The sequence below is a fragment of the Rattus rattus genome, chromosome 15 (assembly GCF_011064425.1).
Source record: "Rattus rattus isolate New Zealand chromosome 15, Rrattus_CSIRO_v1, whole genome shotgun sequence".
NCBI lineage: Eukaryota > Metazoa > Chordata > Mammalia > Rodentia > Muridae > Rattus > Rattus rattus.
This window is the reverse complement of record NC_046168.1, coordinates 10,522,597-10,546,585: the sequence shown is the minus strand read 5'-3', so window position 1 is coordinate 10,546,585 and position 23,989 is coordinate 10,522,597. Positions and strand designations below refer to the sequence as shown.

General features: G+C 45.8%; 1 protein-coding gene, 1 long non-coding RNA gene and 1 other non-coding gene across 3 annotated transcripts in view; 2 read left to right on the top strand and 1 right to left on the bottom strand.

Moving 5' to 3' along the window:
* Nucleotides 1–7,713: 7,713 nt before the first annotated feature.
* Nucleotides 7,714–8,714, top strand: LOC116884809. The gene is made up of 3 exons (XR_004385897.1): nt 7,714–8,017; nt 8,272–8,334; nt 8,587–8,714. It is a non-coding gene; the product is annotated as an uncharacterized LOC116884809 (long non-coding RNA).
* LOC116885116 lies at nt 8,050–8,183 on the top strand. Its single transcript, XR_004385979.1, has one exon. It is a non-coding gene; the product is annotated as a small nucleolar RNA SNORA13 (small nucleolar RNA).
* A 961-nt stretch (nt 8,715–9,675) lies between the features above and the next one.
* The window catches only part of Epb41l4a (erythrocyte membrane protein band 4.1 like 4A), a 205,883-nt gene continuing 191,569 nt past the window's right edge, over nt 9,676–23,989 (bottom strand). Inside the window, exons 18-23 of the mRNA XM_032885655.1 lie at nt 23,791–23,910; nt 16,542–16,589; nt 15,699–15,767; nt 11,694–11,804; nt 11,497–11,578; nt 9,676–10,202 (exon numbers count right to left, since the gene is read on the bottom strand). Coding sequence (XP_032741546.1) covers nt 10,068–10,202; nt 11,497–11,578; nt 11,694–11,804; nt 15,699–15,767; nt 16,542–16,589; nt 23,791–23,910 — 565 coding nt within the window. The 3' untranslated portion in view covers nt 9,676–10,067. The remainder of the gene's footprint in view (nt 10,203–11,496; nt 11,579–11,693; nt 11,805–15,698; nt 15,768–16,541; nt 16,590–23,790; nt 23,911–23,989) is intronic.

Below are 23,989 nucleotides of genomic sequence, written 5' to 3'. Positions count from 1 at the left end.
TTTAATACCAATCTACTGAACAGTCAACAAGGTATCAGTATACACAATTACTGTCACACCAAAGCCCCGGTGTCACTCCATCAGGCAGTGCACTGTGAGACTTTGACAAGAGTCATACTCAAATTCAGGTTTCTAAGTCCCAAGCCCTTCCCAGCTCTGATGCTTGACACCAAGCTAAAAAGGGAAGTTTGCTGGAAAGGGTGTTGAACCCAATCTGGGCCTAATGAATAACTCACGACCTATAGAGAATCGCAAACCATGCGTTTGATAGCGCGTTACAGAACTAAATGATTATCACAGACCAGACTTACAGAGGGAAAGGTCAAAGTTCACAAACCACTCCCATCTGCCAGCTCCACTCTTGGGCTCCGTGACTCTGGAGAGTTTTTTATCCCAGGCTTCAAGTCTCCCAGTCTCCAGGATGAGACTTGAGAGACTTTGAATCTAACAGTGACTGAACTAAAGGAGCGAAGGAAGCTGAAGGCTTGGTGCTTGGTGCTTGGTGCTTGGTGCTTGGTGCTTGGTGCTTGGTGCTCTCCTTTCCCTCCCTGTGCTGAGGCCTCCTGTGAGCTGAGCCCCAGATAACCCTGTGGTGTTAGCAGCAGAGCCACTGGCAGAGGGACAGACTTCTCTAAAAATATCCTTGGAAACATAGACAGTAAACAAATGCCACATGAATTTAATTACTGAAAAATCTTTAAAAGTGTGTGTGTGTGTGTGTGTGTGTGTGTGTGTGTGTACGCGCTCGAACACATGCAGGTCCTTGCTGGAGGCCAGCCTCCCACCATGGCCGAGATCTGAACTCTGGTCCTCGGGTCTGAGGAGAACTGTGTGCTCTGTCTCAGAGCCATCCCTCCAGCCCTTTCCTCACTGTTTTTGAGCCCACACGGTTCTAGCTAAGCCAGTGTTTGTTTTCAGATGTGGATTCAGCAGCGGAGCCATACCTGACCAAAGGGGAAAGCAAACAAACAAACCTACCACAAAGCGCAGAATAGCCACGATAGGACGTCCTAGTGCTGCAGCCCCCATCCCTGTGCTCTGGGGCTGTCACACCAGCTTCCTGCTCCTGCTTGGTTTAGGACACTCACATAGGACACTTGGTTTAGTACACAGAAGGCTACCACGCAAATTTGTTCCATTCCTGTCTGGACCAGAATATACAATATATTCTTTTATTTTATTTTATTTATTTATTTATTTATTTTATTTTTTTTGGAGCTGGGGACCAAACCCAGGGTCTTTGGCTCACTAGGCAAGCGCTCTACCGCTGAGCTAAATCCCCAACCCCATACAATATATTCTTTTGGATTACCTGGAGTAACATGTTCAAACAAATCTGGGGGTGACAAGATGGCTCAATGGGTGAAAGTGATTTTGGCGAAGCCAGTGGATCTGAGCTCAGTCCCTGGAGCGGACTCTAGGGGGAAAGAGAATAGCCTTCCACAAATAGTCCACTTACCACCCTAGCAGACCTTGGCTTACACATGCCCCAACACACACACACACACACACACACACACACACACACACACACACACACACACCTCACATGCAATTAATGAATTAATTAAAATTTTTAAATGAATAAGAAAAAAACAAATCTTTTCCATCAGAATTTTTTTAAAACATCAATGCCTGGTCTATTTAAACTAGTATAAAAACCAACCTTGAGAAAATAGAATATAGGATATTCTGCTCAAATACAGATGTGGCTTCACTAATTTCGTTTGTTCCAATCGAACCGTTGTGTGAATGCAGCTCTGTGAAGCAGGGTGGGTTTTGCGGTTGTCTTTTACTGCCATCAGGTGGTCATTATCTGTACTTACATCAGGCCTGACGAAATTTCCTGAGTTGGCCTTCATTCAGCAGTATCTCCTTCATTTAATCAGTCTCCCCTCTGCACGATCTCTAAAATGGTGCAGATGGGATTATTACATCGTCCTTCTTAATCAAATTCAGATCGGCACATCTTACTGAATCATATCATTGATCAGTTATTTAGCATAATAAATAACCAATAATTCATAATAAAAAAGATTGTAAGACAAAAAATAAAGGCCACATATACCCCAAACTTAGAACAAAAGAAAACAGCAAAGCTTGTCCAACCATAGACTACCTGGATTTTAGTGGAAATCAATATATAAAGATTAGAAATGCAGAATTGGGAGTTATTGTCTGTGAGCTCAGCTGTGTTGGTAAAACACTTGTCTAGCATATTGAAGCCGTGGGTTTTATCCCCAGCACTGCACACACAAGGAGTGAAGGTGGACTCTAATCCCAACATTTGGAAGGAGGAGGCAGGAGGATCAGTAGTTTGAGATCACCCTTGATTACATAGTAAGTTGGAGGCCCTGTCTCAAAAACAAATAAATGTTAGTATTGCTATATATGAATAGGGTTATAAACATTTTCACAGGGTTTCTTGGCATATTTTAAATTTTAATTTCTCATTTGTAAAATGCCTCATTTTATCTTGGGTTTCCCTAATTTCTCATATATATAAAAATAAATGTTTTAGTAAGGATAATATTACTTATAAATTAAATTTATTTAAAGTATTTAGTCGGGCTGGAGAGATGGCTCAGTGGTTAAGAGCACCAGACTACTCTGGAAGAGGTCCTGAGTTCAATTCCCAGCAACCACATGGTGGCTCACAACCATCTGTAAAGAGATCCGATGCCCTCTTCTGGTGTGTCTGAAGACAGCTACAGTGTACTCATATATAATAAATGAATAAATCTTAAAAAAAAATAAAGTATTTAGTCAATTAATACATAGAATGTCCTTCCTTTTATTAATTTGAATAGAGAAATTTTATATTACTGAAATAAATCAAAATCACAAATTATTTTCTTTATTCCTTCAATTCTTTACTCACTAAACTTTACTTACTGTTTTTCATGGTAGTATTTCCTTAGCGCTTATTGGTATCAATTTCTTGCCACTTTTCGAAAAAATCAGTCCTTGTTGCACTTTGAATACAAAATGTGTCCACAGACTAGTGTGTTTAGTCCCCATTGGTGTTGTTTTTCTGAGAGGTGGTGGGCTCTTAAGGGCAGGGCTAAGCAGGAAGAAGTAGCTGAGGACAGGGGTGTGAAGATTGAATTTGGTCCCCAATCCACTTCCTTTCTTTCTGCTTCCTGTCAGCCATTTGAAAACTTCCTCCTCCCGCACTCACTTCTGCCCCTGTGATGCTCTGCCCAGGCACACAGAGCCATGCCCACCCAGACAGATCCCTCTGAAACAGTGGGCTGAAACAAGACATCCCACCTTTACACTGTTTTGGGCAAGCATTCTGTCACAGGAACGAAGAAACTAACAACATTGTTGGTTTTTACGTTTACTGTAACTCTTCTGTTATCTGGCAAATGTTTTTGTTGGCCTCTGTATCATTTCATGCTTTTTCTACTTTTTGTGAGCCAAATAGTATCCATTAATTGGCTTTCTTTTTTCCTAAACAACTAATAGCTCACAAAATAGCAAGATGTTGTCGATAAACCCTCCTGATGGAACAGGGCCTCAGAACTAAATAGACCCTCAGACCAACTGACTCCATGATAGAAGTAAGATTCAGGCCATAAAACTCAGCACATAGCCACTGCCAAAATGAAAATAAAGACCAGCCCATCACAGTCCATAGTTCTGGGAAGTTTCTAAATGTGCTAGCCTTGGTTTGGGGCTTCTGTAGCTCAGTGTGTGGGCAACTGTTCTTGTTAACTGAAGTATCGCCACCCAAGACATGGGTTTGAACTTAAAAGCTCACCCTGAGGAAGTCTTGGGCTACACTGAAATCCCAGACCCTCGGGGGAGTTGCTGGCCAGCTAATAAAGACTTTCTGTCAGCTTAAATCCATGCCCAAGCAGCCTTCTCTGATGACTTGAAATATTTACATCAATCCAAAGCAATAAGAGACAGACGTTAAGAAAAAGGCATGGGAGACGGGGGGAATCTACCTGAGGAACGAAGAGGAAGAGTAGTGCTGTGGAAGAGTCAGGGAGAGATAAGTCGCACTAGAGGTGTTTGAGAGAAAACATGAAGATATATTATGAGCTTACCTCAAAATACATATACTTGTGCGTGTGCATACATATTGGGACATATATGTTACACCACATGGGATGATGGTAGTCATGCCGAGAGTCATGCACTTGTGTTGAATCTGGAGAATTTGAGGTATCGTGCTATGCCTGATCTAGAACCCTCCTTCTGAAGACTGGATCTCACTGTGTCAGAAGGTGCCAAGGGAAAGCAACAGTTAGTCGTCCCATCCCACTGGAAAGCCTAGGAACCATAACAGTGCAGATATCTTGGAGAACTATCCTGCCTACCTCAGGGAAAAATGGAGTGGTTCAGTTTTCATTAGTGCTGCATGTGGCCACCCATCCTTACGTGGTACCCCAGCTCCAGAGGTAGAGGTAAAGGGAAGAGCAGACTACAAATGCTCCATATCCTTGCAATGTCCTTTATTCCTCCTCTCCCTCCTCCTCCCCTTCCCTCCTTCCCCTCCCCTCCTCTCCTACCCTCTCCCTCCTCCTCCTCTCCCTCCTCCTCCTTCCCCTCCTCCCCCTCCTCCTCCTCCTTTGAGACAGAGTCTTGCTGTGCAGCCCAGGCTGTCCTACCTCTGCTTCTAAGAAAGCCGAGATGATGGGCATGCACCACCACGCCCGATGTTCTTGTTTTTTGAGCTAGTCTTCAGCAGCTCAGGCTGGCCTTAGATTTGAGACTCTCTTTACTCAGCCTCCTGAGTGCTACAATGACAGGCGTAGACTACAATGTGCAGCTTTGATCTAAGTCTTTCTTTTAAACTTTTATTTGTTTTTTTATTTATATGAGTCCACTGTCGCTGTCTTCAGAGATGCCAGAAGAGGGCATCAGATCCCATTACAGATGGCTGTGAGCCACCATGTGGTTGCTGGGAATTGAACTCAGGACCTCTGGAAGACAAGTCACTCTCGACTGCTGAGCATCTCTCCAGCCCGAGTCCTTTCTTCTTGCCTGCCTTAATCACAAGGCTTTCCCTAACAGGATGTGCGGCGTTGAGTCGTCAGAAAGATGAAGAATTTGGAGATGGTTGCTGGCCTCCTACCACTCGTCTAGTGTGGACACAGCGAGCATGCTTTCCCTCCACCTATCTTGGTACTCTCCAGAGCGCAGCGGGGAGAAGCAGGTGGGAGCAAGATGTAAAGTCATTAAAGAGAAGTTGGCGGCACACGCGCGCGCATGCGCGCACACACACACACACACACACACACACACGCACACGCACACGCACACGCACACGCACACGCACACGCACACACACCACAGACTGTGATCCTTGAAGAGCCAAGGCTTACTCAGGATAAAGAGGAAGCTTTTGCCTCGGCTCGTTTGGTCGTGTATTAGATGTCATTCTGCACCAGGGATAGCATGAGAAGTCCAAACCCTTCCTTAACTCTTTATGCACAGATATGGACACCTATAGATGGCCGTTACCTGCAAAGGAGAAAATGCAGGCTCTGAGCAGAGGCGTATAGCCTAAGTGTCAGAACTAGATGTAAAGCTAGCTCTCCTGCCAGCCCTAACACCAGAAAATGTCCTCACTCTGGCCCTGTCTAGCAAGAAGGCAAGAAGATACAGGCCACCACCGTCCTCATATCATACCCTTTGGTGTCTAAATGGCAATCTTGATGGTGCTGGTCTCCCAACCTTTCTGCCATGCAAGACTTTACAGTGACTTTCTCAGAGCAGGTCAGGAGTTACACGCTACCTCCGGCTGGTCACAACACACTTCACCGCCGTGTGGTCATTGCCCCAGACGTATTGTCTTACTTTCTCGGGGTGGTTCTAGTGTGAAGATAACTCATCTGGGGACCTAAATTTTCTTCCTTTTCAAACTACTTTGAAAAAGTAATTGTGATAGAACATCTAACAAGTGTTAACAAGTGTGAAATGAACACAACTCAGCTTACTGACATTCATTCATTCATCTTAAAAGCAGGCTTTAAAGAAACAAAGGTGCAGAAGCCATGCATGGTGGTGAATGCTGGGATTACGATGCTTCTGGAGGCTGAAGCAGCAGAACCAACGCGAGTTCAAAGCCAGCCTGGGCTACCAACCAGCCAGGGCTACCAACCAGCCAGGGCTACCAACCAGCCAGGGCTACCAACCAGCCAGGGCCACATAGCAAGAACCTGTTTCAAGGTGGGGAGAGGGAGAAGAAAGAAGAAAGGAAGGAAGGAGGGAGGGAGGGAGGGAGGGAAGGAGACTGTGATCTTTGGGTGAGGCACAGGACTTATTTAAAAGAGAATGTTTTTTGTTGTCATACAGCTGGTCTCAACACCTCATAAGGACTTATGGTTTGCATGAGAGGCAACCAGTTCAGAACCTCTGCTCGTTTCTGAGGTGAAGATGTACTCTAAATTTTCAGCATGCAATCTAGTTCCTTACCTCAGGAGTGAGCTTTATACAGCGTGTATATGACCTCCCTCATCTCCCTGGAGCACACCCTCCCCATCCGCTCCGCTCACACTGACCACAGCCTGATGCTCCCAGATCTTACAAATTTCACCACCAACCTTGCTGTAATTAGCACCGTCAGCTAGGAGACACATAAAATGTCCCTTTGCTGAATTGGAATTTGCCGATTTTTTTTTTTTTGGTACTTTATGATTTATGATTTTTTAAAGATTTCTAGGGAATTTTAAAAGATCAAAGCACCTTATTAAAACTTGCTTCTGGTTATTTTATGAGTGCTGGGTTATTATTCAAATTAAGTTTTCTTGTTTTGTATTGTTGTAATCTGGTAATTTGAGAATTTAAAATTACTATTGAAATCCTCGCTGTGTTTCTATTGAGCAATACTGGTTGTTTTGTTTTGTTTTGTTTTGTTTTGTTTTGTTTTGTTTCCAGACAAGGTCTCACTTATATAGCCCTAGGTATCACTTATGTATCTCTGCCTGGCCTGGAACTCAGTATAAGCCAGGCTAGTCTAGAACTCAGAGATCTTCCTGCCTCTTCCTCTCAAATGCTGGGATTAAAAGCCTCTTCCTCCACGACCCAGCTTCTCTGGTTGGGTGGTGGTATGTGGATTTTGTTTTGAGACTGGAGATTGTGTAGCCCAGGCTGGCCTCTAAATCACTAAGTAGTCCAGGTTGAGCCTGAACTCCTCCCTCAACTTGGGCAGTGCGCGCCACTCTACCCGGATCTTAATGCTGTTTGGTTTTTGTTTGTTTGTCGATTGTCCAACATCAGACTGCAAGAGAGATCATTCACATCCCCATTCACGGGCATTTCAGACAGAACCTGGAGCATGTAAGTCCTAGGCCTTGGTTTTGCTTTATAAATTTTCAACCTTACTGCTCCTTATCCGGAGAAAGAGAAGCATCCAGCCTCCCCCAGCTCTGGGTCTGAGCTCCTCCAGTTCTATGCCCGCTGCTCATCACTGACCAAATGCTCTGGGCCAGGAAGGGGGGATAGCTGGACACACACTCGACAAAATCTCCTTATCATCCTATTTGCTGTGCGGAGTGGGGTGCAGGGCAGAACCGGTCCCACAAAAGCAAAGGGACCGGGTGAGCGCCCTCTTTCTAGGAAATCGGCGCCGCAGCCTCCCGCGGTGCACTTCTCCCTCCGGCCACACGGCGGCAGGAGAGAGCGCGGCGGCCGTGGTACAGTCCGTCTTCCCCCCACTCCAGCGGGCAGTGGTCTCTTCCGGTCGTAGAAAAGCATTGTGGGAGGGCGACGCGTCCTTTCTCTGCACTCACGCGGCGCGCAGTATGGATTTCCTGGTAGCTGGGGCTTGGGAGGTGGCTGTGGCCTGCCATCTAGCGTGTCCGCGGTAGGCTTTGGCCTACGTCCCCTTCCCGGGAAATCGGGGGATGGCGCTAACTCGGTGGCCGCGTGAGGAGCACGGCCCGCCGGACCCCGCGTGAAGTGGGTCGGTGTGGAAGCCGAGCTCCGTTTGCGATGTAGATCTCCGCCGCATGCCCAGGCGCACAACTGGGCGGAAATGCGCGGACATCCAAGTCACAAGGTAGGATTGATCGCCTAACGCTCTACTCATGTAGCCTTTGTGTTGCCCGTTCACTTTTGGTCACTAGTGAATGTGGTGTCAAAAAAGGCATAAATTAATGCTTTGCGGCCTTTCCTCTCCCTGGAGTTTGGTATCTTGGGTTTCAGGAGCTGCATAAGTAACAGAAACTCTACTCTAGCTTATGTATGTAGGTGAACTTTCTGTCCAACGCCGCGACTGTAGTTTATTTAACTGGTTCTTAACTCGTTTGGCAGGTAGGTGTCTGAAGCTGACGGATAACTTCCAGAACGACACGCGGGAGCACAGAGTGGCTTAAGGTAGGGTGAATACAGAGCACTAGTTGTGCGATTTCCTTATAAGTTGGAATGCCGAATCATTAGTCTTATTCTCTTGTATTATTGCCGCTGCTTATCTGGAGTTAATGCGGACGGTAACTCATAAATCACAGCCTTTACCTATAAGTCAAAAATTGGATAGTTTTACCAACACTAAAGGCTTTGAATGTTGATAATGTTACCAGATAAGTTTTTTGAGACAGGCACTAAAAGCGTTTTTATCTTTACTTTTAGGATGTCCTCGATGATTTGGAAATTGGATCTTAAGAGGCATGGGTGACTTAAAGTGTGTCAGAACTCCACAGATGGATGTACACTTGTAACAAGGCTGTGAATAAATACTTTGATATGCCGTTCTGAGACTCGTATGTTGTGTGATTGGCAGCCACCTTAACTGAGTTCATAGGTGACAGCTAAGCTGATAGCTAGATTTCAGCTTAGATTGACATAGTCCCCTTTTGGCTTAACAGGAAGGGACAGCTAGTACTTCCGTGGGGATTCGTGGTTGTGCATTTTACTTAAAAACTGTCCTCAGAGTAGAGTATCACAAATGGAAGGCTTCCTGTGTGAGATGAATCCAAGATTCAGGGGAACATGAGAGGTGGTTGGTGGGGGTGGGTGCCACTGCAGAGCAAAGTTGGAAAGAGCCAATGGGGAAGCCGGGAGGGCTGGAAGCGTCGAAGCAGTAAAGAGACCAGACCGCTAAGGCTTAGGTTTTATTAAAGCAAGATGGGGAGCAAAGCAGTTCCACGAAGGTGGGCCGAAGAAGGTACAGTGAGGTAAGCTGCAAAGGATGTGGGGTGTAGAGGCAGCCTAGAATTAAAGCGGTGTATCAAGGCATTGAGACAGGACACTGTGTGGGAAGGAATATTTAGATTTGGTTTTAGTTTTGAGAGCAGGGGGACAAAGGTCACAGTTGAACCTCGGGAGCTGAGGGTAGAGTTTGGCAAGCACTGTGTCACTGAGCAGTCGACCCCCAGTTGAATCCTCAAATAGCTAGAGGCATTTGTGGGGTAAAGTTGAATCACTAGGTAGTAATAAAACTGGCTACAAGACCAACATAGCTCTTGAGCCCAGCAGAGGCTTAAATAATAACAAGAATGGAGAATTTCAAGGAAGCTAGAGATTGCTACAGGAAAGGATGGGTCACACACAGCCACTGGCAAGATACAGAAGGTTCTTTCTGAGTACTGTTCCTGTGTGAAAAGCCATCACAGGTAAGGATCCAAAACTTGGCAACATGGGTGGACAGGTGTGTAGGGTAGGGGACAACGCCTACATGGGCTTTTTTTTTTTTCCTCAGAAAACACAAGGACACTTAAATTCAAATCAACACTTAACAGCTTTTTACATTATTTGTAAATAACCATTGGGACTTAAATGTCACAAAATACAATAATACAAACAGTTGTGGGAATAAAAGTCACTACAGTCTGATGGCAGCTGGGAGTCCAGGGGCTCATCCGAAGCCTCTGGTCTTGGCTGTGGTGGGGAGATGAGAAACACAGTTGGATGGTCAGAATTTCAGGAAAGAGATGGTGGTATCCAGTGAGTTCATAAGGTTGTCCTTCCAAAGGCCCACAGCACAAGAATGTTGTACATAAATCCTTAAAAGATGCCAATTTTCTTGTGCTAAGGACACAAGTCCAAGATACATGGGTAATTATCTAATTCACAGTTTGAAAAGTACCAGTGACACATTTCCCTACACCCCTTCACCCAGTCACGTCTGTCTTGAGCCGAGCAGCCTGGATGGTTTTTATTGTTTTTGCTGTATGTTTTCCAGTCAGATTGGTTGTAGAAAGCTGAGATTTTTCTTCAATCAGGCTGTCTTTAGACCCATTTCTTCTCTAGAAAAAATTCAAAACAGTCAACTGAGATTTTTCTTCAGTCAGGCTGTCTTTAGACCCATTTCTTCTCTAGAAAAAATTCAAAACAGTCAAAAGAACCAAATCAAGTACTTAAAAAAATAACACCAGAAGCTAGGCACAGAGGGACACACGTGGAAGCCCAGGAAAAAAATAAACAGCCTGAGCTACATAGCATGGCACCCCAAATTTATTCGTTTATGGCACTGAATGTTGTAATTACTTGGAAAAAATTAATGTGTGAAAGTTCCCTCTAGTTAACTACAAAACCAAAATGTGCTTAATCTTGGTCTGACAATTGGGTACACATCAGCTTTCATAAAAATTGGGCACAATTTATCTGTGCAAGCATTACTTAAGAGACTATCAAACAAGGCTTTTTCTTCTGAAGACTGGAGAGGAGACAAAAGCCTCCCCTGGTTCCGTTCCAGAGAGCCACACCATGAAATAAATGTTCATGTGCAGTGTGACATCATGGAGTTCCCTATCACCTGGGACATGTCACTGCCGCAGAGGGCAAGAGAGATCACCTGCCTACCTGGCCTGCACACCATACCCAGGAGTCCCTTGGTTGGGACTTGTCAGATGGAAACACCAAGAATTCCACCCACAGGCCTCACGACAGCTGCCTGGGCCTCCTAGGGCAGATGGGTTGCTATGGCTTCATATGTAATAACATCTGAGAATAGAGACTCAATACTGTGTCCAAAGGAGTTCCTGAAAGCACAGGATGCTTCTCAAATTCTCATAGGCTGCTTACCTGTGGTGCACACTCTTGACCCCAGCATGCGGGAGGCAGAGGCAGGACCAGCCTGATCAACAACAAAGGGGTTCCAGGCCAGACAGGCTTACAAAGTGAGACCCTACCTCACTAAAAAAAAAAAAAAAAAAAAAAGCTTTTTTTTTTTTTTAATGTCATCTGTTGGGCTGGCAAGATGGTTCGGTGGTCAAAAGCCTTGTAGCTCAGTCCAAAACTACCTGAGTTCAAACCCCAGAACCCATGTAAAATAGTCCTGAAAGCAGTTCTCTGACCACACAGACCATGCTCATACTTCATGCACACATATGTTATATATATAAATTATATATATACATAACTTACTAACCTGATGAACTGTAGAGCCTTGTAGCTCAGTCCAAAACTACCTGAGTTCAAACCCCAGAACCCATGTAAAATAGTCCTGAAAGCAGTTCTCTGACCACACAGACCATGCTCATACTTCATGCACACGTATATTATATATATATAAATTATATATATACATAATTTACTAACCTGATGAACTGTAGAGCCTCCAGACCCCTGAGCATCTGAGGAACGGGTGACTGGAAGTGGTGGTACAAGATCTGTCTTTGAGCTGCCAAAGAGAAAGGGTCAGAGTTTATGAAGAAGATAGAACTCAGATCTTAAGCTCCGCAGGGCAGGGAACTCTGAGGGCTGTGTTGTCTGGAGCCATGAGATTGACCACTCACTTCACTTCCGAGAGAACGGATCGCTCTCCGTCTGAGCACTGGGATCTGCGGTACTGCCGGTAACTCCTCGGGGAATGCGAATGCCTGATGCGGACAGGGTCACCCTGAGTCCTGAGGAAACGGGACAAGGCGAGGACACAAGCACAGAGGTCAAAACAGCATGGTGATGTGCAGTTTTCCTGAACGATAAACTCTAAACAACTTTCAGGCTGCTTTTACTCTCTTCAGGCTGCTCTCGTGTTTATTTTGCAGGTGGGTTTTTCATTTTATTCAGGGTCTCCTGAATCCAGGCTGGCTTCAGACTGAAGATGACTTAACCCCTGCTCCCCAAGCTCCACATCCCACACTCTGAACCATGGGCATATTTCTCTGCACCTAGCCAGACAGATGTAGGGTTTTTTGGGGGGAGAGGGAGGGGGAGGGCTTGGGAGGGTAGGGTTTGGAGAATTTGGGGTTGGAGGAGTTGTTTTGGGATTTTTGTTTTTGTTTTATTTTTAAGACTTAATTTTTATGGTCTTTGAAAGCAGTAGTCTAAATTTCACAGTATTTTACAAAAGAAAAATGCTGTCCTGTTTACACATGCAAATGGAGCTCTTCATAGAGTGTGTGTGTGTGTGTGTGTGTGTGTGTGTGTGTGTGTGTGTGTCCACAATCTTCGTGGCTGTTGTTGGGAGACAGGGTCTCATGAGGTAGTCCTGGCCTGGACTATGCAGATCTAAGTAGAACCTGAATGCTCACCACCTCTCCTCCAGACTCTGAGAACACAGCTGTGCTCTACCTAGCCTGCCTTAACCACAAAGAGTTAAATACTTCTGAGAATTCAGTTGAGTTCTCTGCAAGAATATGGGAAGAAATATCAACAGTGAAAACAGAAGCTTCATCTCCCTGTCAGAAAAGGTCAGTTCTAGGGGACTCCATCCACGCTGGGAAACTGTTGAATTCTTCAATGTTCTTGGCACACACATAAAGATCAAGTGGTAGATGAGTGTGCCTTCCTGACTGACGATTTCACAGTGTGAACACATCTTAGAATGTCCCATGTTATGCCATAAGCACTTAACTTTAAAAAAAAATCAAACCTTGACCTAAAAATGATGGCAAAGGGCTGGCGAGCCTACCGCCAAGGCTGACCTGAGTGTGAGTCCCAGGAACCAGCATGATGGAAGGAGAGAACTGGTCCCACAAGCTGTGCCACACAAGTGAGTGGACACATATGTATATATGTACACACATATGTACATACATACGCACATGCACATACATATTATACACACATGCATATACATATGCATATACACATATGCATATGCAATACACACATGCATATACACACGTACATGCACACACCTGCATGTACATACACATGCACATGCATGTACATGCATACACACATGCATACATATGTGCATACACACGTGTACATGTGTATACAGACATACATGCATATACAGACACATATATATACACATACATATACACATATACACATACAAGCATGTACAGACACACATACACACATGCATACATACACACATAAAGACAAATGTACATATATACAGACACACAAACAGATGTACATATATGGTAAAAACAAAGGGTAACGAGAGGTGGCTGGCGTGGGAAGAGGCTGGGGAGGCTGGGCCTGCGGCTTTTCTGGAGGGGAATACTGGGTTATAGAGGGAAGGTAGCAAAGGGTGCTCCCTCCGTATTCCTGGAGATTATTCAACCGAATTCTCAGCTGTGTTTACATTTTAGTGGTTAAACCAAGCTAGGAGAGCACACCCGGGATCTCTGAGTCTGGAGGCAGAGCCAGCAGAGCACTCAGGTTCTAGTCTACTTCAGTATACACAATCCAGGCCAGTTTCCCCTTGACCCACTACAAGGCACATAACAGCCTACATGAGCTCAGCAGCCAGGGCTGGGGCCTGGAGATCCCTGCTAAGCACGCACAAAGCCGTTCAGTTCAGTGTGGTCCCATGATGGAGTCCTAGGGTATAATTGCTGTGAAGAGGCACCATGACTGAAGCACGTCTTATAAAGGCAAATATTTATTTATAAACTCTTATAAAGGCAAAATATAAAGGCAGCTCTAATTAAGAGCTGGATTACAGTGTCAGAGGCTCAGTGCATTATCATCATGGTTGGAAGCATAGCATTGTATAGGCAGACATGGTGCTGAAGGAGCCAAGAGTTCTACATCTTGACCCAAAGGCAACCACAAAGGCAGCTAGGAGGAGACTCTTCCACACTGTGTGGAGCTTGAACAGAGGAGCCTCAAAGCCCACCCCTACCATGACACACTTCCAACAAGGCCACACCTCCTAAAAGTGCCTTCTTTCCCATGGGCCAATCATGTCCAAACCACCACAGATGGGAACTGACTTCAGCTCATATGACAGTTTTGTGGAAAATATAATCTCTTAGTGTTAAAATAATATACAAAACTGACTTTGTTATCAATGGGTACCTCAGCCAAAAAAATTTTTTAAATGAACATTTTCATCATTTATTGTAATGTCTTATGTACAAATAAGCAGAAGAGCTGAGAGTCGTGAAGTACAGGACAAGAGCAGTTTATGATGTTTGAAACAGTTTCACTCTTTGGCACAGGCTGGTCTAGAACTCACAAGAAACCAAGCTAACTTTGAACTTGTGTCAATCCTCCTTCCTCTACCTTCCAAGTTCAAGGATTAGAAACCTGAACCACCACACAGAAAGAATGGTTCTATACACCTTTTCTACCTCTTTCTTTACATTAATCTTCAGTCAGATGGAAATGCTGCATGGACCACAGTGTAAGAATGAGCTGTTCCCTCCTGTGGTAGTGTGAATGGGAATGGAGTCCAAATGCTCATTTTCTTTTTAAAAGATTTATTTTATATATATGTGAGTACACTGTAGCTGTCTTTAGACACACCAGAAGAGGGCATCAGATCTCATTACAGATGGTTGTGAGCCACCATGCGGTTGTTGGGAATTGAACTCAGGACCTCTGGAAGAGCAGTCAGTGCTCTTAACTGCTGAGCCATCTCTCCAGCCCCGAATGCTCATTTTTGAATACCTAGTGCTCAGACGGTGGAACTGTTTGGGAAGGATTAGGAGGTGTGGCCTTGTTGGAGGAGGTGTGTCACTGGGGTAGGCCTGAGGTTTAAAAGACTTGAGCCATCCCAGTGTATGCTCTCTGCTTTCTACGCTGGGTCAGAATAAGCTTCAATTGTTCCTGTCACCTTTGCTCTGCCATCTCCAACTCTAAGCCAGATTCTAATGTTGTGGTTTGCCCTGGAGTTATCTGTATTTTGATGCTAATTCCACTGCCCCAAGGACAGCAGCCTAGTCTTGTACTCAAGAATCAGGTGACTTCACCAGAAACTTCTCCCCATTGAATTTGTAAAGTACAGGTGAGGGGCAGGTACGGGATAGAAGGAGGCCTGTCATTGGAAGAGAAGGAAGGATGGGCGGGAGAGAAGTTTGAAGGAAGAGAAGGAGACTGGAACAGGAGGAGAGAGGAGGAGAGAGAGAAGCCATGGCAGGACAACGGAGGCTGACGTAAAGATCTCACACTGTGTATGTACAGGTTGTTATCAATGTTCTTAAGGGATGGATGGTACTGGGCTTTGTATATTTAAGTGGACAATTATATCTTGTCAATTGGATCTAAGATTATTGTGTTGTGTGTTCTTTTATGTGAGGGTTTGAGTGTAGGAAAGTGTGCAGCGGCTGGAGACACTGGGCCGCCAAGGTGGAGTTGGGATGTGTTTCCGCCAAGATATCTAGCAGATAACTTGGGGCACCGTGGTTCAGGACCTAGCGGGATAAAAGACCAACAATACTTTTTTTATTTTTTATATTTTTACAACAACATTCTAATGCTCCGAAACTGTAAGCCAAATTAAACACTTCTTCTTATGTTTCCTTGGTTATGGTGTTTTGTCATAGCAATAGAAAAGAGAGCAATATACTTTGACACTAATAAGACTGGGCGGAGACTTCCGAGACTGTACTCACTCCACTTTAGTGTATGGGATCTCTTTCAACTGCTCCTCTGACAACCCGGATGGGTCCACAAGCTCCTTCCTAGGAAAGAGTAAGCAATGAGGTTAAAAGAAACAGAAAGCCGCTGGGCCTGCACACACCAATACCTTTCATGACTGGCAAGCCTTCCTGTTCAGCCCTCGTCTCAAAACATGGGCTTAGTAAAAGCTGTGCACACGTGTGATGTGCACAAGGCTGAGAAAGCTAGAATGTGCTCGGGGGAAATGGGAGAAACTCTTTCCTGTAGTCCTTGGCCTCTTTCCCAGCTTTCTAGGCCTGCTCTCTTCAGGGCCCCCACTCCCTGCATTGATAACCTTCTTGCCCTGTGACGTGCCTTTCTTTTCTACACAGATTGACTGGCCCAGCTGAGGTGCATTTACAGGCAAACTTAGTGACCTTGGCCAGGAGGCATCGGTCTGCCTGTAGTCAGCTGCTGGCATGTGACACTGAAGCCCGATGTCAGCATCAGATGACACAGAATGAGCATGGCACCTGCTGGGCACCAGACCAAGGCTCCTTGCAGTAGCACTGGCCTATCTTGTAACCAATTGCAAATGGCACATATCACGGTGACCATATGGCTCAGCGAGTAAAAGCACTTGCTGCTCTTGCAGAAGACCCAGGTTCAGCACCCACATGGTGGCTCACCATCATCCATAATTGTAGTTGCAGGGGATCCAGCAGCACCAGGCATGCACATGGAGCATATACATACATGCAAGCAAAACACGTGTGTGTGTGTGTACGCACACGCACATGTACAATATTTACATGTATATTCTAAAGTTGTACCCATGAGGGAGACCCAGTACTCACTGGATATGCTTCCACAGTTCTTCTTTTGCTTGGATATCAGGACTTCTCCTGTAAATAAATGAGACAGAATTCACCCTTACAATATATGTCATTCACAAACCCTGAGTTACCTGCGATAGTTTTGTGAGGTCTCCCTTGCCACCCAGCTGCTGAAAGGAAATGCTAGCAGAGAGAGAGAGAGAGAGAGAGAGAGAGAGAGAGAGAGAGAGAGAGAGAGAGAGCGAGAGCTAGAGCGAGAGAGAGAGAGAGAGAGAGAGAGAGAGAGAGAGAGAGCAGGAGGAGAGAGCAGCAGAGAAGCAGCAGGAGAGAGCAGAGAGAGCAGCAAGACAGAGCAGCAGAGAGAGCAGCAGAGAGAGCAGCAGGAGAGAGCAGCAGGAGAGAGCAGCAGAGAGAGCAGAGAGAGCAGAGAGAGCAGCAGGAGCAGCAGAGAGAGCAGCAGTAAGAGCAGAGAGAGCAGAGAGAGCAGCGAGAACCATTACAATTATCAGAGAAACGGTAGCAGGCCAATTCATTATTGGCTAGTGAGACTGAAAAACGCACATAAATGTACATAAATAAAAATGAGCCGTTACCAGAGCCTCGCTTATGAAAGGGCCTGGAAGCCAGGCAGGGGCGGGGAGGGGTCTCACCACAGCTTTGATGCCAGCCTAACCATCTGGTGTTACGTAGTAAGACCATGCACATCACAAGCAAAATCTACATAGGGAGGGAGGGAGGGAGGGAGGGAGGAGGATGGACAGATGAACTCAGACATTTGGGAGCTCACGTGCAAACCCCCTGGTAGTGATTGAGCAGTGATTTGGGGGCTCTGGTTCCTGAGCTCACTGTCTACTTTTCCATCGCACTTACTTATGTGTGCACATGTGTGCACACCACTGTGCACTCGGGATGGTCTGCAGCACTTAGCTCTCTGGTCCCCAGAACTCAGTTCCTTAGGCAAGGCAGTAGGCACCCCTGACCTGCTGAGCCAGTTCACCAACTGCCCGCTATTTTTAAACAGAGAATTCATTTCCGTTGCCCACTGTAAGACTCTCAACACGATCTGCCATGACCTAGTACAAGCAACAGCCACAAGGGGAAGGCAAGTGGTACAATAATGTCCCCCGCCTCATGTGACATCTCAAGGGGCAATTCTACAGTGAAATGTAGGCCACAAAGAACCCATCTGTGGCCTGCACTCATGCTGACATGCTTTACCCAAAGACCAGAATGATAGGTAGCATTGTGTCCAATGTTCTAGAACCATCAAGCTAACTGTGAACCCCCACTGTAGCGAGGAATGGTGAACTTATTTCAGTTGTTGCCACCGTCCCTTCAGGAGAGAGATCTATAGGAGATCCCCAAATGGTCCTAAGCCATACCAATAAAAAGGCCAAGAATTAAGCCACAGACCACCCTGCCCTGTGGAATTTTATACCAAGGTCCAGTATCACTTTCGGCACACAATCTTGTCGATTCTCTCATCTGTCCCTCATGGCTGGGCTTTCTGAACCCACAGACGACAATAAGCTATTTATTTAGCTACAGAACAGACTAAGTGACTTTTCCTTTGTGTGTGTGGACTGGCGAAAGGACAACCAAAATCTGCTCCTCAGATCAAATGAAAAGGAATGAACTATGGTATGGGGTAGGAGCCAAAGCACTGAGGTCCGACCGAGAACGCTGTTGAATACTGATTTGTGTCATATAAATTTTATGCTTTAAAGATCATACAAACGGTCTCGAAGGTCTCCTGAACAAAACCTGTCCTTCCTACACTCTGCCCATCTGATCCGTTGGGCAGTATGCCAAACTGTTAAATGATAACTAAGAAGGTGCAAAGATTTCAGAGTACTAAGCTTTTCTTCCACTCCAGGCATGCTGGGCCAGCATGCGGCTCTCAGAGGACGCCACCCAACGGTGGATCAGCATGCGGCTCTCAGAGGACGCCACCCAACGGTGGGTCAGCATGCGGCTCTCAGAGGACGCCACCCAACGGTGGATCAGCATGCGGCTCTCAGAGGACGCCACCCAACAGTGGGTCAGCATGGGGTTCTCAGAGGACGCCACCCAACAGTGTGGGCCAGCATGCAGTTCTCAGAGGACGCTACCCAACGGTGGGTCCATGCGGTTCTCACGGTGGATCAGCATGCAGTTCTCAGAGGACGCCACCCAACACTGGGCCAGCATGCAGTTCTCAGAGGACGCCACCCAACAGTGTGGGCCAGCATGCAGTTCTCAGAGGATGCCACCCAACGGTGGGTCAGCATGCGGTTCTCAGAGGATGCCACCCAACGGTGGGCCAGCATGCGGCTCTCAGAGGACGCCACCCAACATCTATCACATGCTGTGGATGTGGAGGCGCTGCTGTGCTCACAGCCGGTTCTCCCAGGGACACTGGAAAGGTGGGTTACCCGTCTTCCTGTTACAGAAGGTTTTGAGCTCTCCTCACTGCTGATATTTTGAGCACTGACTCTTTGGGAACTTCCCCGTGCTTTGTAAGATTAGGTCAGTGACACCCCAACATCTAACCACTAGAAGCCAGTAGCCTCCTTAACGTTAAAGACAAAAATGACTCTAGGGAGCCCATGAGATGACTCCACAGGAAAGGCACTCTCCACCAAGTCTAACAACCTGAGTCCAATCCCTGGGACTCATATGGTGGGAACTCCCAAAAGACTTGTTCTCTGGCCTCCACACATATGATATGACACATAGTCCCCATCTGACCCCTAACACACAAATAAATAGATGTAACTAAAACTGTTAAATGACTCTGGACATTGCCTAGTGTCCCAGAAAAGACAAAGTTGTCCCCCACCTGAAAATTACGAATCTGAAAGTAGCTAAAATTAGGTGACAGAAGTGAGTGGACAAGTTATGACGATCTAGAGTGTGACCGCAGAATCAACGCTGACAGCGGGCAGTGGTTAGAGACTGAGAGAAAAGGAGGCGAGGCCTGGGTCCCAGACAGTGAGAGGGCAGATGAAGACCGGTGTCACCTGAGGCTTGAACCCGTTCACAACAGCTGAGGAGGCAGAAAAACAATTCACAAGGAACACACAACCCATGGCCGCTATGCCAAGCCTGGTGTGAGATGTGAGGAAGAGGAACACTTGCTTTTGAAAAAGAAAAGTGCGTGTGCGTGTGCGAGAGAGAGAGAGAGAGAGAGAGAGAGAGAGAGAGAGAGAGAGAGAGAGAGAAACTTAGCAGGTGTGTGTATAATGACTTGGCAGGTAAAAGCACCTGCTAGCAAGCCTGGTGACCCGAGTCCCATCCTCAGATAGACGTAAAGACTCATAGGTTGTCCCCTGATGCCTACACACACCATACACAAACATACACACACATGCACTCAAAAGGAATGCAGTGTAATTTCAACACATACATACACACAAAAGAGTAGGAGCATAGCTCATGATAAAGCCATAGCAGCCAAACCATGCAACGCCCTCCGTTAGTCCTGCAGTGCTGCACGCCAGACACACCAAGCAACAGACCGTGACAGCACAGGGCAGTCTTCTACGACTGGAGCTTCGGATAATTTGTTTCTTATTTATTCCTTTCTGTTTGTACATTTAGGCAGAAGACTTCCTTAACTTATGAAGGGGGGAAGTTAAGAACTTTTTACACGTAAATAAGTCATGTGAGTCCATTCAAAATACTAGTCATTCTGTCCCTGAGAACTTAGCATAAACCCAGTTCTAAGATCTCCACTAGTCTCAGAGAGCTCAGGGCATGGGGTTATTCTGAAGCTGGAAAAACGACAGTTTCCTCTGACTGCTAGACCACCCATGATTTAAGAAATACAACGACAGCTACCTTAATGGTGACTCTATTACTTTATGTCTATATCTGCACATATAAATTTTATATTATCTGTAGCTCAGTTGGGAGAGCTTGTTTGGTGTGCACAAAGTCCTGGGTTCTATTCCAGCGCACATAAAACAGATGTGTCAGTATATGCCTATAACTGAGCACAGGGGATAGCACAGGAGAGCAGGTCCATCCTCAGCTACATGTTGAGTTCTAGGCCAGCCTGAGCTACATAAGACGCTGTCTTTTAAAAAAAAGGACAAGAAAAAAGGCTTATGCAGATGCTTCATTTAAACTCTTCAAAAGAAGTCCCTCAGTTGTCAGTAGAATATAACAAACATAAACAAGCTACCCATATCGGTCCAGTATTTTTCAAAAGCAGTTCTATCTACACTTGTGCAACAGCTCAACTTTAAACCAACCAGAGACATTAGTCTGTACCCATGAGCTTTTAATCCAAGCCCCTGGCAGCAAGGGAGGAGAATTGCAAACTCAAGGGCCAGTCTGAGCTACACAGTCTCAAAACAGAACAAAACAACAACAACAAAACCCTACGATATTCATTTCAAAGTAACAAATACGGTGGTGGCCATCTTTAATCTAACCACATCTCTAAAAGGGAGTTTAAAGTTGAAAATAAGTAAATACAAAAATGATATTTACTTAGAGAAGAGAGAACAGTGAACACACTCGGTGCTTCTGATATTCCTGAATGGTCAGAAAAAGTGAATTAAGGTTTATCCCCCTTCCTCCTTCCCTGTCCTTATTAGGAACACGGAGGCCAGCAGGGCGGCTGTGGGAGTTTGCTCGGGAACATCCTGGAACTTCCTTGAACATCTATCTACATACGCTGGCCTTTGCATTTCATCTGGCCCAGCACTCCCCATGCAGCCTCGGGCTCGTAATTAGTATTTCTCAGTGTAATACAATGTGGCCACCAGGGGGCGGTGGAGCCCACTCTCACACACACCAACCATTGTTTGAAGGGCAAAGGCGAGGCCCCTCTGCACAACCGAAGGAGGCAAGGTTACTCGGGTGGAAAGCAGGTTCAGCCTGGCTGATGCTGACCCTTTATATGTTTATACCACAGCAGCAAACACAAACGTCATAGAAATGGAAAATATACCAAGTAATGCTGAGCTTTATAACACTCAATAGATAGGACCCAGTCATGTTCAACTGAAAGCTTGTTGGACGTAGCACAAGCAATATTATTATTATTATTATTATTATTATTATTATTATTATTATTATTATTATTTTAAAATAGAAACAGAGCTTGTAATACAAAATCTAGGCAGAGATAGTCTTGAAGCAGGTGAGCAGTGGGAACAATTTGACAACCTGAGATAGCAAGCTGAGATAGGTTTGGAGCTATATATGTGTATGTGTATATATATATGTATGTATGTATATATGTATATACATATATACACATACATATATACATACATATATATATTCGCATACATACATACACACACACATACATACATACATACATATCCTCCTTCTAATAACACCCTCGGCAGCCTGACACCATGAACTACATGCACTACCCAGACATACCCCCCTCTGGACAACACACCCATCAAGCTGTATGCACACCCCACTCGAACAATGAATAACTTTCACATTCCCATTAACGGCCATTAAACTCAGACAGATTCTACTCAGTCATGCTGTGGTTATGTCCAGGCTTGTGAGTACACGGCCGATTCAGCCTGAACTGGTTTGAGGTGCATGCAATACAGGGCAAACTTAGTCCTCTACGTCAGCGAGCAGAGAGAAGCTCTGCTTTCCATCAAAGGCCTGTGTGTGACTGGATATGTAGATGATTACACGCAGATGCATTATGGGAAAGCATGTGCGCAATGAGCAAAGGTCTGCTAATCCACTTCAGCCAATCAAATCAGAGAACTATGCAAAGCTCACCCCTAGTAGCCATATTCTCCATGCCATTTAGACAGCATGGAGAAAGAACCCAGATCCCTGAGTACCTGGGGTCCTTGGGCACCTTCAAGTGTGTGACACAATGTCACTCTTGACAGCATATTGGCCTGGGTAGAATAAAATTACCTTGCTGTTTTGCAAACCTACACGGGTCTTTGTTACAACTCCTTGAATAAGAGAACTTGTGCACTGGAGAAATGGCTCAGTGGTTAAGAGCACTGACTGCTCCCAAGGTCCTGAGTTCAATTCCCAGCAACCACATGGTGGCTCACAACCATCTGTAATGGGATCTGATGCCCTCTTCTGGTGTGTCTGAAGACAGCTACAATGTTATTCGTGTACATTAAATAAATATTTTTTAAAAAAAGACAGACATTCTAATCAAAATCTAAGTATCTCTGATTGAGGCGTATCCCTTCAAACACAGGGCTCACAGGCTCTGTGCCGTGGCCTCCAGCATGCTCTCCTGGCCTCCAGCAAGCTCTCCTGGCCTCCAGCATGCTCTCCTGGCCTCCAGCATGCTCTCCTGGCCTGTCAACTTAACAGCACCCACTCAGCTTCCTTCTGCCTGCTTCCCTCAGACCTACCCAGCCGGTTGTGGCTTCAACCTCCGAGTTCCATCCTCTCCCTGTTCTGACAATACTCTCTCCTCTCAGGAGTAAGGCACACCACACCATTCCTGACCACCCAGGATCTCGAAAGGCTTTGGGGCTAACTTTTCAAGTTCGTCCCAGCTCACCTGCATGCTTAGCAAGTGGAGCAGGCCTAGGTGGCCTAACTCCTGATGTACAGACCAAAGCATATGTGCACAGGTACACACGCACACACCGTTCACGTACAATTGTGCAAGCACACCACCTTGTCAGCTGACAGAAAACTAATCTGGGGGACGGGAAATCTCACCATGATGGGGTAATTGTGTTATTTCCTGGCAACAGGAGGGGCAGGCAAATCTCAACGCTGGGGCGTAATGAATCATTCAATGACGACTGCTCGCAGATGGTAATTTGACAGCAAGACAGTCTGGCTCGATTCGGAACAAGACTTCAGAGAATTCTGAAGACTCCAATGGGGCAAAGCAGCAGGTGTTTTACCAACAGCCTGGCTCCAGAACAAAGGAAACTATTATTGACCTGGCTGGATGTACGCATTTGGTGGAAAGCAATACAAAACACTGATGGCCTTGTTCCCATGACAGTTTGAGTGCCAGCTTCGAAGCCTTCAAAAATGGCTGCTGGATGTTACACGTGTAAGAAGGGGAAAACAACAAATAAAAATGTATACTCCGGGGGTTGGGGATTTGGCTCAGTGGTAGAGCGCTTGCCTAGCAAGCGCAAGGCCCTGGGTTTAATCCCCAGCTCCGGGAAAAAAAGAATAGAAAAAAAATGTATACTCTGGGTTGAAGTGACTCGTTAGGAGACTGCGTGTCCCTCTGCCTGCTCTGCCAAGCTGCCGGCAAGCTCCCTGGTTTTGAAGGAAAGTGGAGGGAGAACCCACATACGAGCGAGATCTGTGCCTGGATCTCCGGTTGTTAGGATCCACTTGGTTTTTCTCCTTCTGTCTCCTTAACACGGCTTCCCACTGAGGCGCCGAATCAACCATGTCATTCTCCTGCCGTATTCTGGAAAGACAAACCAGGCATCTGAAGTTAACCTCTGAGGCGGGCATGAGGCGGGCACTCGGCAGGCTCAGGTAGGAAA